Raw genomic sequence first — 18360 nt, 5'->3', positions numbered from 1 at the left:
AGTATATAACTACTAGTATTTTAATGTATCAAGATGATGTTCTAGAAAGTGGTATTACTATATTAACTTTGACATGTTTCAATTTACATTAATTGTGTTCATCTGTGCACTCTTTCCAACTCCAATTTGAAGCATCTTCTTCTTCAGTTCCCACCATTGTCAGTCAGTGAAGAAGGAATGAGATGGGTAACACCAATCTTGTTCAACTCCTGCTTCTACTTCTTCTAACTCTTCACTCTTCCTTCGCCGAGGTTTTTTTTGAAGAGAGATTCGAAGGTAATCAATCCTGTTCCTCCATTCACCTTAGATTCCTCAATAGGTTCCTCGTAGATTTCTTAAGATTCCAACCTTGAATTTCTTAGATTCTTTTTGTATTTGGTGCATGTAGCTTCCAACAGGATAATCAGCAATGTTTTCTATTAATTTTTTTTTCTGTAATGTTGTGTTTGCTTCAGTTTCAGTTAGTTTGATTGATTTTATAGCAAAAATGATTACTTTTCTAACTAGTTGACATGGGTTCATGTGGAATAAACATAGATGGATGGAAGAGCCGTTGGGTTTTGTCAGATTGGAAAAGAAGTGAAGGAAAGGCGGGTACTTTTAAGTACACGGCAGGAAAATGGCCTGGAGATCCTGATGATAAAGGTATTCAGTTCACATCTGTAATCTGTAGATTATTTCATTTGGCATTGAATTGATTAATGTAATAAGTGATTTTACTCAAAGAATGCTAAAAATGCTCTATTTTTAAAAGTTTATGATCAGTTTCACTTTTCATTGTGTATTAGAGATATGTGAAGTCGCGTATGCCTTGATTGAAGCAGGAAAACATTCACACTCTAAGTGCATGTTTGAAAGTCCTTCTATAATTGATTTTAAAGCTAAAGTCAATTATGGGGACAAACTTTTGTGAGTAGCTTATGGGTGCCAGAATTGATTGAGGAAAAAAAAACTATTCCAAACTTGCTATAAGTTAATTATGGGTCAATTGTGAAGAGCTTGTTAAAGTGTGTCTAAATAAAATAGTATGTTGCGAGCATTCATTTTGATTTAGTTTTACAGGTTGATGACTATTATCCCATTTGTTGCAGGTCTACAGACATATAATGACGCAAAACATTTTTCCATATCTGCAAAGATTCCAGAGTTAAGCAATAAGAACAAGACCCTGGTGGTCCAGTATTCTATTAGATTTGAGCAGGACATCGAGTGTGGTGGTGGTTACATCAAACTTCTTTCTGGTTATGTTAATCAGAAAAAGTTTGGTGGTGATACGCCTTATAGGTCTGTCAGCTTCTTATGCTGTGCATTTTTTTTGTTTCTTTATTTGCAATTTAGAAGTTCTTTGACTTGGTAATTTATTTGTGGAAAACGGTCAATTTCATGACTATGCAGAGTTTAGTTCATAATTACTTATGATCACAATGATAAGTTTGGTGTCGATTATATTTCTTATATGCCTCCATCCTTTTCACTGCTCAAATGATCACGTAATATGTGAGAGATATACTAAATATATACTTATGCTCTGATGAAAGCCTTCTTCAAAGAGGAATCTCTGAGCTACCTTGGTGGAAGAAACGATGAGCTTTTATAGACTTGATGTGTATATCGCACTTAATAGTTACTTTTTTACATGCTAATGCTAAGCTTCTGGTCATTTGATGTCAAAGAAATCTACGCTTCACTTCTTAGTTCGTCTATTGAGAAGACTGCAGAGTCAACTAATTGGTCTTTCTTATTGCAGTTTCATGTTTGGACCAGACATATGTGGCACACAGACTAAGAAGCTCCATGTTATACTGTCCTACCAGGGCCAGAATTATCCTATCAGAAAAGATTTGCAATGTGAAACAGACAAATTAACTCATTTCTATACATTTATACTAAGGCCTGATGCTACTTATAGTGTCCTTGTTGATAATCGAGAAAGAGATTCTGGAAGCATGTACACAGATTGGGACATCCTTCCTCCAAGGAAAATCAAAGATGTCAAAGCAAAAAAGGTAGCACTTCTGGATCATAGTTTGTGGGTTAGCATGTATCAATGTCTGTGACTTTTGTCTTAAGTCAAAGATAGTTATGTATTGTTATAAGGCGATAAGCTGCAAATGCGATGTTTTTAGTTATTGCTGTCTGGCTCTCGAAGGTTGTATATTAAAAAAAACTGAAACAAACATTATGTGAGATTCTAAAATTGAGATGGGAGACGTTTTGGTTCTTTTTGTTTTCCTTCTTCATTGTGATTCTAAAACGAACATTCATTATATTCCCTATTGCAGCCAGCAGACTGGGATGATAGAGAGTACATTGAAGACCCTAATGCTGTCAAACCAGAGGTACGTTCCGTCCTTCACCCAAATCTTCTCACGGTAACTTGTAATTTTTCATCAAGACGTTTACCTTTTTTAGCGTTTGCATTCATGTGAAAAACCAAATCGATCACCTCTAGGAATTTATACAGCAGTATGAATTTTCTTAATACGTTATCAAACTTCTGCAGGGGTAAACAGAAAGCATATTCTTATTTCTAATAAGGATAGATCATCAAGTTGATATATTTTCAAAATAACTTTTAATGGCTGACCTCAGTTTAAAGTTTTAGGTGGCAAATAATGTCAACTTTCATTTGTGTGCTTCTTCTTGTCTCGATATTGCAGGGATATGATTCAATTCCAGCTGAAATTCCTGATCCAAAAGCCAAGAAGGTTTGTTTGCTTACTACATATTTAAGTAAAATTTAAAGATCGCTACACACTTTGACAGAAGACTTGATTTGGCATGAACTTACAAATGCTCTTTTCCTTGTTTTCTTTGTGTTTATTTTTCGGTTTGACTAGCCTATTGACTGGGATGATGAAGATGATGGACTTTGGAAGGCCCCCAAAATTCCTAATCCAGCATACAAAGGACCGTGGAAACGCAAGGTTCTTGAAGCTACACACTTAAAAGTTGAATTCATATTCATATATATATATATATATATATATATATATATATATATATATATATATATATATATACTTTTCTAATTGTTGAATTGAATCCCAGAAAGTCAAGAACCCCAACTACAAGGGAAAGTGGAAAACTCCATGGATTGATAACCCAGGTAAACTTATTTTATTAGCAGGTGATATCAGGCCTTAGAATCATAAGCTTCAAAGCATTAATTGGGTGGTAAACACAAGTAAAATAACTTGCTCGTATTTCAGTCTTTGTCATTTTTGTTTGTCAACTTGTATCCTCTGCATACATGAAGTATCCTGACTTTATATTGATATGTGGAGCCAGAATGATGATTTTTGAACTTATAATGGGCTAGGGGAATTCGATTAGACATTTAAAGAAATTAAAATTATATATGGTTTTCATTTCATTAGTTGGCTACCAGCGTGCAGGTAAACTATTTCAGTAGCTAACAGCCTCCATTGCATTTCACTTAATCATATCCTCTGCATGAATATTTGTGAAATCCATAATTAATTTGTGCAAACTTTGAATCACATCTATATCTTTTAGACATTTCGAAAATTTATGCGACACTTTGTCTCTTGCTCCCAAAACTAAGAATTCCATCTCTGCTTATGAATTTTACTATCTGTTTCATGCAGAATTTGAAGACGACCCTGATCTTTATGTGCTGAGACCAATAAAGTATGTGGGCATTGAAGTGTGGCAGGTGTGTGTGTGTGTGTGTTTGTCTGCATTTTTTTACCTTTTTTTTCTTCCTCTTTAGCGATTGAGAACTAATTGCCGTGAACATTAGCTGAACTTGAATATTTAGCTATTAATGAATATTTGAAGCTTGATAATATTATAATTTGAATTTTCAGGTGAAGGCCGGTTCAATTTATGACAATATCTTAATTTGTGATGACCCACAGTATGCAAAGCAAATTGTGGAAGAATATATGGTTAATTATAGAGAGGTGAGTGTTTGCTTTCAGACTTTTGCATCTGTCGAACCATAGTATTTGCATTCTCATTATGTGTAAAATCTCAGGCTGAAAAAGAAGCTTTCGAAGAAGCAGAAAAAGAAAGAAAGGCTCGGGAAGAAGAGGTAATTAATCAAAGCCTAAATGCTTCAGCACTATTATGATATATGCAATAATCATATTTGTTTCTAAATGGCTCCATTTGATGCTATGACTTCACAGGAGGCCCAGAGAGCAAGAGAAGAGGGTGAAAAGAGGAGGAGAGAGAGGGATCATAAATACGGAGATAGGAGGCGCCGTAGAAGGGTAACTTTTTCCCTCCTGATTGTACTCCAAAATTTGTTTTCTGGGTTGCATTTATGTATGTAGACTTTGTAGTGAAGTTTTGGTTTATGTTTTTCTATATTGCATGTTAGGAATTAATACTAGGGCAGGTGGGGGACTACTCAAATAATGGACTTCCTTCTCTCTTAACTTTTGCGTTTGTGATGAGAGAACATACAAGATAGGATAATTATTGAAGCGAGGTTATTTTCATCATGGTGCTTTTGAAACTCTTTCCTTTAAAACATCTAGTTAAGCACTTAGGATGATAAGTTTGTCTTGTAAGTACCAACTAGAGTACTGGACCAATCAGGAGAGAATTCAGGCATTCCCTGCCCCAGGCTTAAGTTGACAGTGTTGGAATAATAAATTATTTAGAGGACTTTGTAAGAAAAAGAATGTATCCAGGCTTCATGTTCAAAAATATAAGAGGGAAAATCATTGGTCTCAGTTATTCGGGTTAGGCCTATCTCTACCCAAAAGTTGGCTCTGGGGTGAGTATTACATGAAGAGTGAAGTTTGCAGGATTGAGCATCTGCTGGTGGCTCTTTTATGGGTAACTCAATAAACAGGTCTAGGGTAGACTCTCATACAATCTTAATTATTTGGGCTAGGCCTAACTCTACCTTCAAAGCTAGCTCAAGGGCAAAGATTTCTCTACCCTATATAAATAATAAATTAGCTACATCTGTAGTCAATGTGAGACCATCCTTAGTTATATTATTCAGTTTAGGACTAACTTTACTTCAAAGGCTCGCTCGGGAGTGAGAATTCCTCTACCCTTTTATATGAATTTATTTACCCGTATCTCTAGTCAATGTCCTTGACAACTGGGGAACATAAATTTGGGGCACTGGAGGGGGGAGGGAGATAGACATAACAAAACCAATTGCTGTTTGAGGTTTGAGTTTTGAGTTTGTTTTCTCTTCAATCCATAATCCAACTCATGTAATTTTATTTTGCCCACAAGCTACATGAAATATGATTTTCTGACTTCGTTTTGCAGCCGGATCCCCACGATTACATGGATGATTACCATGTAAGCCTAAATCTCTCTACTATTTAATATATGTGTGTGTGTATCAATGTCTCATTATATTTTATTGCTTTCTGTTGTTCCTGTGATAACTTGTAGTCATTTAAAATCAAACCTTTTCCATATCCAACTAAATACAACCAAGAGATTTGTATAAAGAAAGACCTTGCGTAGTTACACCAAAAGTAGAGGTAACGCTAAATAAAAGCATTATTCAATCCTCAATTTGTACCCCCCTATATATGACCACAATGTCATTGGTTAAATCTGTATTTTCTCAGCACCTAAAAAAATGAAAATATCCAAATGATTGAAAATAAACAATGTTCAGGGAGTATCATCATAATTAATGTTGTTCTAAGCTGTAAAATTGGAAACAAGTTCCTGAAAATTTCAGCTATTTCTCAGATATAAGCCTCCATGCATTTGAAAATTTGAGTCCGTTTCTTCCTGTCATAGCTTAGGATTATTGTAGGGGTATTGGATGTTAATTATGTTAGTTGTATTTGATGAACTTTCAGACTGGGGAATTATGTAACTAAGCTCTCTTTTAAAAAAAAATTCAAAGTCGATAAAACCTATGCCTTGTTATATTAGCTGTGTGAGTTGATCACCTAACTCTACACATTTATTTCGAATTGGAGAACTAACAAATATATTTGTTTAGTTTATCTTACATCTGTGTGGAAACCATATGTACATATAAATCATTATTACTATTAGGCTATAAAATTTGCAATTTTATTGTTTGCCTGTATGCTGGCACCAGATGGCTTATCGGAAAAAAAGAAAGAAAGACTAGTGCAAACAGACACCAGCACACATTTCAATATTGAAATTTAACGGAACTATTTTTATAGATTGAGATGAAAGTTCGTTTTAGTTACTCAACTGATATTCAAACACACTAAAATCATGTTTGGAAATCTGTTAGCACCAATTCATATAGAGGTTAGTACTCGCTGAGGTAGAAAGTGAATAGAATTCATCTTATGGATTGAGATAAAAATTCATTCACTCTAAAATTCAATTAGTATCCAAACACAAATTATATTGTTGTTACATGTGGTTTGGCTATCCATTTATGGCTTTAAAAGGTCTTTTAGGAGCAAAATGTATTGCAGATGACAAATCCTTTGGATATAAATTACATTTGACACTATGCTTGAGGTGTTCAAAGCTTTTCACTATATTTAGTTATTTACACTTTTCTTTTCTCGTTTTGATTACTCTTATTATATGCATTTCCTTGTTTTTTCTTCATTACAGGATGAACTCTGAAATGTGCACCGTGCGGGTAGTTGGGGTGCTGCATCATAATTACAGCAATCTTCAATGCCACCTTCCAAGTTTGAAATATTTTCGAGTGTTGTGACCAAAAGCTGCATCTACACTGACCATACCAACTTGTACAACATGATTAGATATGTGTATGACTTATGTTTGAGCGTCATCCATTATCTTCTTTTCTTTTGGATTGTTCATTGCAGCTGTGACTGCACTCAAAGCATGGAACTAAAACTTTCTCTATATCTGTGCCCAAAAGAAAAGAAATTATCCATATTTTTTTTTTCTTTTTGGTACTTTCTCATGATTGAAAATTCTTCTATAATTGATCCTGAAGTCAATCAGTTATGGGTAAAAGTTGGCCGTAAAAGTTTATGGAGTTTCATCTGAGTTTTCAGAGTTTCTTATGCTATAAATGGATTATGATTTTCTCAAATTACAGTGTTAGGCGAAACATAGTGTTTATTTGTGTCTCCAACAATATGTAGAGGGTCCTACTTATTTAAAACAAATGAAAAGAAGAGTTGGACACAATTTCAACATCAGGGAACCTAGTTTTCAAATGAGAGGATACTATTTGAGAATGGTTATGAGTCCTTGATTAAATAGATCTTAACGTTGCACTTAAGGTTTACTATATGGTAGGTAAGCATGTGATTTCTTTCTTAAAATAGACTATAGGCTTTTCCCCCCCTTCAGCTGGAGTGGTAATGATTAGTTTTATTGAGAGTTTGGTAACAAAGAGGGTTAGTAAGATGCAGTATCCTCTCGTCTTAGGTAGCAAATTTGAAAAACTGTAGAAAAGGATTTGATAAAGCTACAACACACCCATGTTGTTATGTGTGTGTGTGGGGTTTATAACACTTTAGTTGGGAGGTACTTTCTAAATTTATGATATAAATTAATTACTTTTTTAAGGTCTCTATCTTTTGAAGATCCAATCCATAAAGTTTTTAAATTACTGTTTTAAAAGATAGTTTTAACTTGTAAAAACAACTTGATTGGGGAAGCATTATGAAAATCATTATAATTAAATAAACAATAGAAGACATTAGAAGATGAGGCTTCGACTGAGGTTCATAAGTACCTTTGTTGAGAGTTAGGTTACCAAAAAAAAAGGTTTATAAATTAGATTAAGGTCCTGTACTCTTGTGAGCTAGCCTTGACTTTGACATCAACTGTTAAGGGAATGACAATATAAAATATAAAATTCACATTTAATCCTTAAATACTTTTATCTGGTTTATACTAAGTTATGCTCTGTTGGCTTGATTCATGATATACAGGAATTACAAAATTGTAAGACAAGCATAAGCATATTTGTAAATGGAGATTCTTTTGCTTCCTTTTTTCATTATATTTATTGCTTCGTTTAATTTATTTAATGAAGAAAATAAAGAAGAAGACAGTGATGATATATTATATACTACTCCCTACTACAGCTCTTGGAACAGACGGAGGGTTCAACAACAAAAGTCAAAAGCTTCATGAATAACAAGGAAGCAACAATCAAAGTAAATAGAAAAATAAGAAGAGAACAATTACTAGTTGAAATTAAACTATGATTGAGGTACCAGATTATTGATTATTAGTAGTACTATATTGAAATTTTGGTGGTGAAAATGAAAACACAGGGAATGAATGAGGCATACGGTGGCACCGTATCACGTGGCTGTCATTGGCCGGCACTTATATATGATAAAAAAGCAGTCGGTGCCACGTGGTGTTAAGACATTGCATCATCATCATTCCACAAACATGCTCCCCATTCTATTCTCCTCCCCCCCCAACCTCCCCACCTACACGTGAAAATGTTTCATATTAAAACATAATCAAATCTAAGTGCATGTTTGGCTAATGTGAAAATTAATTATGTGGAGAGATTCTATAAGTAACTTTAAAGTGTTGAAATTGATTTTGAAAACGTTCTAGGTTAAACTCACCTTCCATATGTCGAGGATTTGAATCTCTCTGATGTCAGTAAAATCTCAATTGGTGGTCAACCTTCCTCGGGGAGATTCTCGTCTCTCCTACTCAGGAATGAGCCTCTGGCCTCTGCTGACCTCCATAATATGTTATTGGCGCCCTGCCCAGACGTCTGGAGGTGTTTTTTTTCTGTTCTACCATTTCTTATAAAAAAAAACTTCAAGTGGATGTTTGGAAATTCTTAAGTTAAAATTAATTATGAGAAAAACTTATCCAAGTAATTTATGAGTTAAAAAAATGATTTTGGGAAAAAGAGGTGTTTTTCATAGCTGGCTCAGTGGTATATATGTAATTCTTCGATAATAATGCAAATGTATCTAACTTAGCTTGAATAAAATTATATGATAGGAAGGATTGTGAGATAACCAAAGTTACTAAATCATCACGCTTTCTTGAGGTGTCCATTGTTATCCTTGTTAGTTGTTAGCATCCATTAGGTGTCATCGAAGTGACAATCATGTTAAAACAAATAATTGTTAACTACCATAAGATGGAATCTTCATGAAGACATAATTCACCTTTTGTAATCCTGCTCAAACCGGCTGAATTCAATTACTCTACTATATTTACTTACTATGAGTAAAAGTAAAACCACCCAAATTCAATAATATTTTTACAATTATTGAATCACACCACCCAAATAATATTTTTGTTTAAAAAACCGTTTGTTTTAGAAAATTATAGCTCACACCACATGTCAATTTTATTTTTTTTAAAGGCACATGTCAAAAATATTGAATAGCCTAAAATTAGAATGATATCACTCAATATTTACCTTAAATAATTTTTTTCTGAAAATATTTTTCCTTGTCTCATAAAAATCAGACTTTTATTTTTACAAAAATCTTTGACTTTGTTAACAACGACAAAAGAAAAAATCTCCACGTGGAGGGCATAAGAACACGCGTGAAATAATTGAATGTAATTAAAATCAAAATCTAATAGATACTGTAATAAGAACTCTGTTGATATAAAGATATAAAGATATATTGATCAAGAAAGCATTTTTTTTCCTGTAATGACGTGAACGTTTAAGAGCATTTTTCTATATTTTGTGATTTGTTTTTCTCGGTTAATTAGCACTCATAAGCCAACAGAGACGTAATAATTCAACATTTAATTCCTTAAGTAAGTAATTGAAGCTTTCATTTTTAACTCTTGTGAATGTAAAACTCACGGTTGATTAGTCTCTATTGCTTAGTGGTGCACTTAATTTCAAACAACGAGAAATTAGTCTCATAACTACCATCGAGTTAACGTAGTGATTCAGTACACGGTCTCTTAAGTGAGTGATTGAAGCTTTAACTCTCAACTCTTGTAAATGTAAAAAACTTATTGATTAGTCCCTAATGCTTAACTAGTGATGTGATGTATATGAGATAAGAAATTAGTCTCATGATGATTATGTTCGTCAATTAAAAAATTAAGCACTCATTACCTTTCCCCACTTAAAAAAACTGGTTTAAAGTAAAGAAAAAAGAAAGGAAAGTGAAGATGGTGGGGAATAGAAAGATGGTGGGAGGAGAAGAGGAGGAAAAAGCAATATCATTATCAAGGAAACAGTAGTAAAGTGAATAGAGATGATATGATAGAGTTGAATTGAATTGAATTGAATTGAGTACATACATAAATGCAACTAACTGCCTCTCTTTCTATTCATTCAGCAGCAGAGATGCTCTCAAACCCATCCTTCTCCTCTGCCATGTCTCCCTCTAGGGTTTCTCCTTTTCTCTCACCACCAATTGCTTCCATCATCCCACACCAAAATTGAAACTTTATCATCAATTCAGAATTGCAATGGAAGATCATAAATTGGGTCTTTGACATTTTCACCTTTTTTTTTCTTCTTCTTGCCTCTCCTCGTTTTCCCCTTCTTCAACACCGCATTCGATGAATGATATGAAGGTATTTTGATTTTCATTTTGGTTTTTTTGCTGGAAATTGTTTTCCCCTGCAGAAACAAACAGTGATCATGAAAAGTTATATTCAGAAAACAAAAAAATAAAATATTCATTATTTGATAGGATGAATTTTCTTGTCTGATTTGTTGCAACTTGCAAGTGTTGATGTTTTGGTTGGGAGGGAGCAATGAAGTGGAACTGATTTGCTTTGTAATTTGAAAAATGAGGTCTTTTAGCTTGTAGGATGGAGCTTCATTGTGAAATTCATATAATTTATCATAGCATTAGTATTATTAGCACTGACATTGCAACTTTTTCATTAATATTTAGATAGTGGTTTACTCTTTTGCATTCATAAGCTGATTTTATTATTGTAATCTACATATAATTATCAGTAAGGGGGTTGTGAAAGAATGCTAATGTTCTGTCTACTGTTGTTTGTCTCTCCATGTACCTTGGCTTTCCCGATTTTAATTCCGTGTTAGCATTTGTTTTAGCTGAAAAAGGTGATTGTTGATCATGATTTGGAGATAGGAGTTGATTATTCTTTCTTTTTCAGGCAAGAAGGGGTTATTGCGGGTGGCCAGATGTGAGACAACTTAGCTTTAGAAAAGGTCTTCTATATGGATTTATGCGATTGTTTTCTTTACCGTTAAAAACATTGCGTGGAGCTAGTCGGTCACTAAGGGTAGATCGATTTTGCAGTGTAGTGTATACTTCTTCCTCATTGCAGATTGAATTGGTGAGCTGATCTCTACTTTTTCTTTTTTAACTTTTCATGATGTAATTAGATTAATATAAGCTTATAATGTTTCTGAAGCAATATGCTGAAATCCTATACCATGTCATCTCATTTATATTTTTTTTTTCAGGTTCCCTGCCTTAGGGACAATTATGCATATCTCATATATGATGTTAATACGGGAACTGTGGGTGTTGTTGATCCTTCTGAAGCTGCGCCAATCATAGATGTTTTGAGCGAGAAAAATCTGAATTTGACATACATACTGAACACCCACCACCATGATGATCACACAGGTGGAAATGCAGATTTGAAAGAAAGGTACGGGGCAAAGGTATGGCATTTCAATCTCCTGCTACATTTTATTTTACCAGCAATGTTATAAATGTGCTTTCAGCAAAAATCATTCTACTATTATAATATAGTATTGTGTCCGAACTTTGAATCAGAATTCACATTATAAACTATAAAGTGACGTTTACGTTGCTTTATTTGTAACACTTTCCATCTTTTGTTATAGGTAATTGGTTCCGGACTAGACAAGGAAAAAATTCCTGGTATTGATATCCATTTGAGTGATGGGGATAAGTGGATGTTTGCAGGCCATGAAGTGCATATAATGGCCACACCTGGTCACACCCAAGGTCACATTTATGGTCTATTTGCACTAGTAAATCCTCGTAGTTGTTGGCCTTTATTGTTAGGTGTACAATGATAAGCCACCAGGATTGGGCTAGTAAAATGTCGGCTCATTTTTTGCTTATTCAGAACTTTGGCTCTTTTAAATGTATTCGACTCCATAGAAATCTAAGCTCTGTTTTCTTAACAGCTGGTCTATTGTTCAAGTCACTTAAGTTTTTTTCGGAAAAGCAAGTCACTTAAGTTATCTGTCCCTCACAGAAATCTAAGCTCTGTTTTCTTTGCCATTTTATTGACTGAACAGCTGGTCTATTGCTCAAGTCACTTAAGTTATTTGTCCCTCACAGAACCCCAGTCTTGATCTTCCTTTTGTGTTGTTAAACTTAATGATTTATTTTGTCAATACAAAGATTTCAGACTGTTCCATGATCCATCTATGACGTTTGGGTTATTGCCTTGGATTGTTCACTTGTGTTAGGTTATACAACTCTTCAATTAACATGCAAATGTTCTAATTTGAGACTTTGAGTATGTGTTTGTTTGCACTACGAGCAGGCCACATAAGCTTCTATTTTCCTGGATCTGAGGCAATTTTTACTGGAGACACCTTGTTCAGCTTATCATGTGGCAAGCTGCTTGAAGGAACTCCGGAACAGGTTGATTTGAATTGTGCATTCAGTTTTTCATTTAGTTTTCAATAAGTGGATTTCTATCTTCTGTGATAAGTCATTGATTCTGCAATATTTCTTTCATGTTTTGTTTGAGTTGTTTTATCCCTTTTCAAGAGTCCTTAAATCACATAAATATCTGCATAAAAGGACTTGAACCATGGTTGTTTCAATTGCAAATAACTGAGGACTTTATGATATTTGAAACTTGTATACTTCTCATCAATTCATAACTTGAGTGTATAAATGACTGTATTATTCGACTTATTTCTGGAAAGCCTTTTTATGATACTGATTGGTCTTTTATTTGGGTGTGAATTGTATAAAAACTTTCAATTCAATGGTTAGATTTATTAAATTTTCATTAAGAAAGTTATTAAGTGGTGTAATTTACTAATTTTACAAGTTTGACGCTTGATGTCAGTTAATCATATTCCTCGCGCGCATGCACACATTCAGAAGGGGGGGGGGGGGACGCTGATGAAACCCTGATATTATTCAACAGAAAAATGTACAAGAAACAGATGTGTATTCGAGAGACTCATCACTCTCCTAATTCCCAATTCCCAAATGATCCCAAAGATACCTAAACCCTCTTCACACTCCCTTATTTATAGGCTAAGCCATAACTAACTAACTAACTCTAAATGCTAACCCTTAACTAACTAACTAACTCCAAGTACTCATCAATACTCCCCCCTAAACATCCACCTTGTCCTCAAGGTGGGGTAAAACACAAGCTTCTTTAAACAAACAAAAAACAAATACTCCAACAGTTGGGCCTGGCCCATTAGAGTAAGGGAATGAACTGGTCTGTAGATGATTGAGAAAGAAAAGTTCCTCTTGGGCCCGTTCCTTCTGTTTAGCATTATGGGCTTTGGCCTTGTGGTCAAACTTTGACCCAATTCTGAAAAATCTAGCTGAGCCAGCCTTGCTCTGCTTCGTGTGAACGCGTGTGCGTGTGAAGACAACGGAAAGACCACACCCAACCAGCGACGACGGAAACGAACGTCCCCCGCCATAACTGCAAAGTCCGGTGGCTTCGCCGGCGGCCGTGAAACGGTTACCGACTTGCGAATGAGCGAGCGCCCTTTACTCTCCTCCGTGCGAACTAACTCGAGGCCACAGTATCCCACCACCACTGTCTCAGCCAAATCCGGTGACATAGCTGGAGGACGGTTGGCCACCAAGTCCGATCTGCAAGAATCGCCAAGGATGAAGTGTGAGCTGCCACCACTGCGGTCTGGTGGCTTAGTCTCCAGTTGAATGGCAACCATCGAAGAGCAAAGAACAGAGGTCTGAATGAAGACCTCCGTCCAGCAAAAGAACGTGTCCGGCAGTCGATTGGCGGTTACCGCCGTGCAGAGACATGAATCCGGCGGTTTCCGCGGCGGCCGTCTCTCCCAATCGAATCCTAAATCACTGATTTGGGGCAAAACGATTGGTTGCACCTTCTTCCTCCCATGAATGCTGCAAATCTGCCATTTCTCCATTGAAGAACCTTCCTGTAACCGCTTGATTTTGATTTCCCCTTCGGCGTCGATCTTCTCCCCTTTCGCCGTCAACGTGCAATCGATGTAATCAACCACGGTGACCGGTTGACACCGTGACACCTCCGCTGTTTGCTCCGCCGCCATTGCAAACTCTGAGTCTTTCCGCGACGCTTCCATCTCAGAATTCTCCGGCGAATATGGCTTGATCTCTGATTTCGCCAACAGCACTGAATTGGCCTCAGGTTTGGCTTCCACCACAACAGTTCTTCGTTCTGCCTCCAAGACTTCTTGCTTCCCAGGGATTTCTTCCTCCTCTGAATCTTGGACTGGTTCTGGCATGTACGGTTCCAATTCTGGTTCGAATTTCCTCAACAGAGCCTCCACAAATTCCCACCATGTTGCCTTCTGATTGCGTCTTCTCCAGCAAAACCACCACATGAAAGCTTCACCAGTCAAAGCCTTCTCTGCCCCTGAGAATTTCTCCTCTTCGGATACTCCCTTGGCCTCACAGTGTTGCTCCACCATAATGAGCCATCCGTAGGCCTCTCTTCCATCAAATTCTGGAAACATCTTCACGAATTGATGGCAATCACAGCACCTAGATCGGTGCTCTGATACCAATTGATGAAACCCTGATATTATTCAACAGAAAAATGTACAAGAAACAGATGTGTATTCGAGAGACTCATCACTCTCCTAATTCCCAATTCCCAAATGATCCCAAAGATACCTAAACCCTCTTCACACTCCCTTATTTATAGGCAAAGCCATAACTAACTAACTAACTCTAAATGCTAACCCTTAACTAACTAACTAACTCCAAGTACTCATCAGACGCACGTCAAACGCTTACACTTACCGGACACTCAAATAAGGCTTACCAGTTACCACTTAAAGAATACTGACCAAAAAATATTTTATATTTAAATAACTTTAGAGAAGGACAACTTAAGATATACAAAAAGTTAAAACTTGAGAAAATATTAGAAATCTCTATAGCGCATTTGATTTGGTAATGTTGCTTGTTCCTCTATTCATCCTTGTACCTAAAAAATGTGAGTGTGTGTAATAGGATCATTTGACACCAAACGCCAAACTTGTACAATTATACCACTTAATTTTTTTCACAATGTGAAACTATCCTATCCAATCGTTAATTGATATGTTTTATAGAGTATGGTAAGTCTACAATACTTAACACAAATAAAAAAAAAAACTAATCTGTACTTCATCATACCACTATAATGTGTTATTTAAAATGTAAGTAAATTTCCATTCTTAGATTTAAAACCTTCAAATGATCAAATTATATGAAATCTGCTATACTTGATCAATCAAAATAGTACAACAAGTTTCAATGGTTGGACTGGTTATTTTCACATGGTCCAAAATTTTATTAAGTTGTCTAATTGTACAAATTCGACCCTTGATATGTCCAATATGTGTTGTAAGTGTCATACCAATGTTCATGTCAGATGTGTTTGTCACTGACAATCAAGAAAAGAGTATCCATGCTTTGTAATAATTTCTTACTTATTACTGTGTTAGTATCAGAAATCACTGTATCTTTTAATATTATTTGTGATTATAAAAATATTTTCCATGTGGTGAACTCTAATATATGTTGATGAGGATGTATAATTTGAATATTAGATGTTGATTTCTCAATTTGTACTTGCTGATGTACAATGGTCATAAACACGGGCCATATCTGGTGTCTAGTCAGTTACTTGATATGCTTGTATGTATTTTATCTTCATTTATTAATAAATTTTTTCATGACACAGATGCTATCTTCTCTTGAAAAGATAATGCTGTTACCAGACAATACGAGTATATACTGTGGTCACGAATATACATTGGTTAGTTATTTCTAGTTTCATCCTTTTATGTTCCCTGCTTTATTTTCTAAGCCTTTTGTTGTAACGTTGACTTTGGTGGTTTGAAATTGGGCAGAGTGATTCAAAGTTTGCATTGTCTATAGAACCTGGAAACAAAGAACTTAAATCCTATGCTGCCCATATAGCTCACCTTACGAGTAGGGGCTTTCCCACGGTAATTTTCAGAACTGGTGTTTTTTTAATGGATGGTTTGCATGGAATTGACTCTTTAGAAGCAAGAGTGTCACTTTAAAGAGTAAAGTAAATCACCACAACTGTTGATTGAGAAATATATTCTTGAGATTTTGAGATCACCATAATTTCTTACACGCTAGTCAGTACATGATGTCGATTCATCGCTCAACAGTTGTGATAATTTACTTTACTCTGGACTCTCTTACTTTAGATGAGGCAAATCCGGATTGCGGTGCACTTTCTTCACCAATGGGTCACTAGTACTCACTGTTATTAGGCTTTCGTACCCGCATTAGATCTTGGTCTCTTGGAATGTTGAGTTTTGTGCTTACCAAATTAGTGCTGTTTCCCAGATTCCATCTACGCTGAAGATGGAAAAGGCTTGCAATCCATTCCTCCGCACAAGCAGCTCAGAGATCCGACAAAAATTAAATATAGCTGTCACGGCAGATAATGCAGAAGCCTTGAGTGTTATCCGGCAAGCAAAGGATAAATTTTAGATTTTTTTCAATTTAAATTTTAAATTCCAATTATACCTATTATGTATAGATTAGGTCAAATTAATTCATCCATGAAATAATATTTACTTGGTATCTTCTTCATATAATTCTTCAATCTTCCTTGAGTTTATTTGGAATTTGTTGTTATAAATTAGATTACATTGTGTTGGCACAATGGGGGTCAAATTCCTTTTGCATGGAATAATAGGTGTTTGTTTGGATTAACTTCTTTCAAGTAGTGATTATGGGGCTCGCAAGAGAACCTCACTATGAGCTCATCATTTACTTCATGTGTGGATATTTTGAAAGTTGTATAAACATGTTGAGAATGCTTAGGATTGAGAAAGTTGTATTTTGAACCATTGCATATATGTGACCTGAGGATTTTTGGTATTTGAAAGACTTGTTTGTATCTAAGAGTAGCCCTGGCTTTATCTTTTATGAGGTTAGCTTCGTAGAAGGTAGAACATATCACCATAAGCTGTTCCATCTGTTTCCTATGATCATTTTGTAAAATATAATCAAATTTCTTGACTAAGAGTGTGTTTGCAACCGGGGAAAACGTCCGTTGCATGAGCCGACCCAAGAAAAAATGTTTGCAGACACTCTTTGCCACTAAACACACGACTTGAGATGATAGGATCAAAGATGAAAGCAGTAACACTTTTATATATGTTTTACTTATATTTTACTTTTGACATGTTATATTGTTGCTCTTTCCATGTCCTCTTACTTTAGGGAAAGTGTTGAGTAACTTTAGAGGAAGGTTTTGATGTGGAGTATCACCCTTAAGGACAATGACGGTGGGTACTAGTAACTTTCACACGTTTGAAGTTGATGAATGATTTCACCTAAACACAAAACTTAACAGCTTGGGCATCTCCATCGCCACATAACTCCACTTAAGCACTTAAAAGGAAAGTGACAACAACACAATCATCATCCTTGAATATGACAGAATTACTTTATGCACTAATCTAGTGTGTACAAATTACAGAACACTATAGACCTACCCATGTTATCTCATATCTGTTGGCATCATCCCCAGTACAGAATCAATATTTGGTTAACCACTTCCATTTAGGTTCAGTAGTTGGATGTGTGTCTTAATGTTCACGTCTTATAGAGTAATATCTTTACTTTTCATAGAAGCACAAAGATGGTGGCAATTAGCGAGGTACCCACAAGGGTATGCGTCTCTATCATGCCACTATAAGTAACTTTGACATTATGTAATGACATTTTGTTTGATTTGTTCAACATAATACAAATAGCATCATCATGCCACTATATGTAACTTTTTTTTTTAACTTTGACATTATGTAATGGTATTTTGTTTGATTTGTTCAACAAAATACAAATAGCTTTGGTTTCATTCTCAACTTAATGTATGTTTGAATAGCATATTGTAATGTAATGGACTTTCACTATAGTAGTTCCAAGTTGTTTGAAACTCTTTCTATAATTAAAACTAAAATCAATTATGGAGAAGTTGATCTATGCATGTCATGATTATGAGTAGCCTGATTAAATTAGTTCCTGAGTGAAAGTGTTGAGTATTAACAAGTTTGACCCTAAAGATCGAAATATTTTTGCGATCTCTACCTATTTAAAAATATCGATCAAGTCAATTCATGTGATTACACAACTAGAGACTGCGATATATATTTTCTTCTTTTACGAACGAACTTGTCAGCATCGAACACGAATGAACAGTGACTAATTTCATGATTCATGTCATTAAAGCTTCATAGAAGAACGTCATAATCAGATT

At 35.2% G+C, this 18360-nt stretch overlaps 2 protein-coding genes across 2 annotated transcripts; both read left to right on the top strand.

The window, feature by feature from the left end:
- The first annotated feature begins 80 nt into the window (after positions 1-80).
- Positions 81-6907, top strand: LOC130747387 (calreticulin-3). Its single transcript, XM_057600323.1, has 14 exons — positions 81-276; positions 538-645; positions 1092-1284; positions 1748-2006; positions 2283-2339; positions 2661-2708; positions 2841-2927; positions 3052-3109; positions 3612-3679; positions 3834-3929; positions 4004-4060; positions 4158-4241; positions 5266-5298; positions 6565-6907. Exons 1-14 carry the CDS (start codon positions 183-185, stop codon positions 6574-6576), a joined length of 1254 nt encoding a protein of 417 aa, XP_057456306.1. The 5' UTR covers positions 81-182; the 3' UTR covers positions 6577-6907.
- A 3156-nt stretch (positions 6908-10063) lies between these two features.
- On the top strand, positions 10064-16986 carry LOC130747385 (probable hydroxyacylglutathione hydrolase 2, chloroplastic). The gene is made up of 8 exons (XM_057600321.1): positions 10064-10473; positions 11029-11211; positions 11342-11545; positions 11732-11855; positions 12406-12506; positions 15799-15873; positions 15968-16066; positions 16440-16986. Exons 1-8 carry the CDS (start codon positions 10459-10461, stop codon positions 16584-16586), a joined length of 948 nt encoding a protein of 315 aa, XP_057456304.1. The 5' UTR covers positions 10064-10458; the 3' UTR covers positions 16587-16986.
- The last annotated feature ends 1374 nt before the right edge of the window (positions 16987-18360 follow it).

The sequence above is a fragment of the Lotus japonicus genome, chromosome 3 (genome assembly GCF_012489685.1).
Source record: "Lotus japonicus ecotype B-129 chromosome 3, LjGifu_v1.2".
NCBI classification, from domain to species: domain Eukaryota; kingdom Viridiplantae; phylum Streptophyta; class Magnoliopsida; order Fabales; family Fabaceae; genus Lotus; species Lotus japonicus.
The sequence above is the reverse complement of the archived record's forward strand: the minus strand, read 5'-3'. Positions and strand labels throughout refer to the sequence as shown.

Coding starts and splice junctions, on each gene's coding strand:
- LOC130747387 (XM_057600323.1), top strand. CDS start 183: ATGGGTAACACCAATCTTGTTCAACTCCTGCTTCTACTTCTTCTAACT. Junction 2,340..2,660: donor CTAATGCTGTCAAACCAGAG/GTACGTTCCGTC, acceptor TCGATATTGCAG/GGATATGATTCAATTCCAGC. Junction 4,242..5,265: donor ATAGGAGGCGCCGTAGAAGG/GTAACTTTTTCC, acceptor TTCGTTTTGCAG/CCGGATCCCCACGATTACAT.
- LOC130747385 (XM_057600321.1), top strand. Junction 15,874..15,967: donor GTGGTCACGAATATACATTG/GTTAGTTATTTC, acceptor GAAATTGGGCAG/AGTGATTCAAAGTTTGCATT. Junction 16,067..16,439: donor CGAGTAGGGGCTTTCCCACG/GTAATTTTCAGA, acceptor GCTGTTTCCCAG/ATTCCATCTACGCTGAAGAT.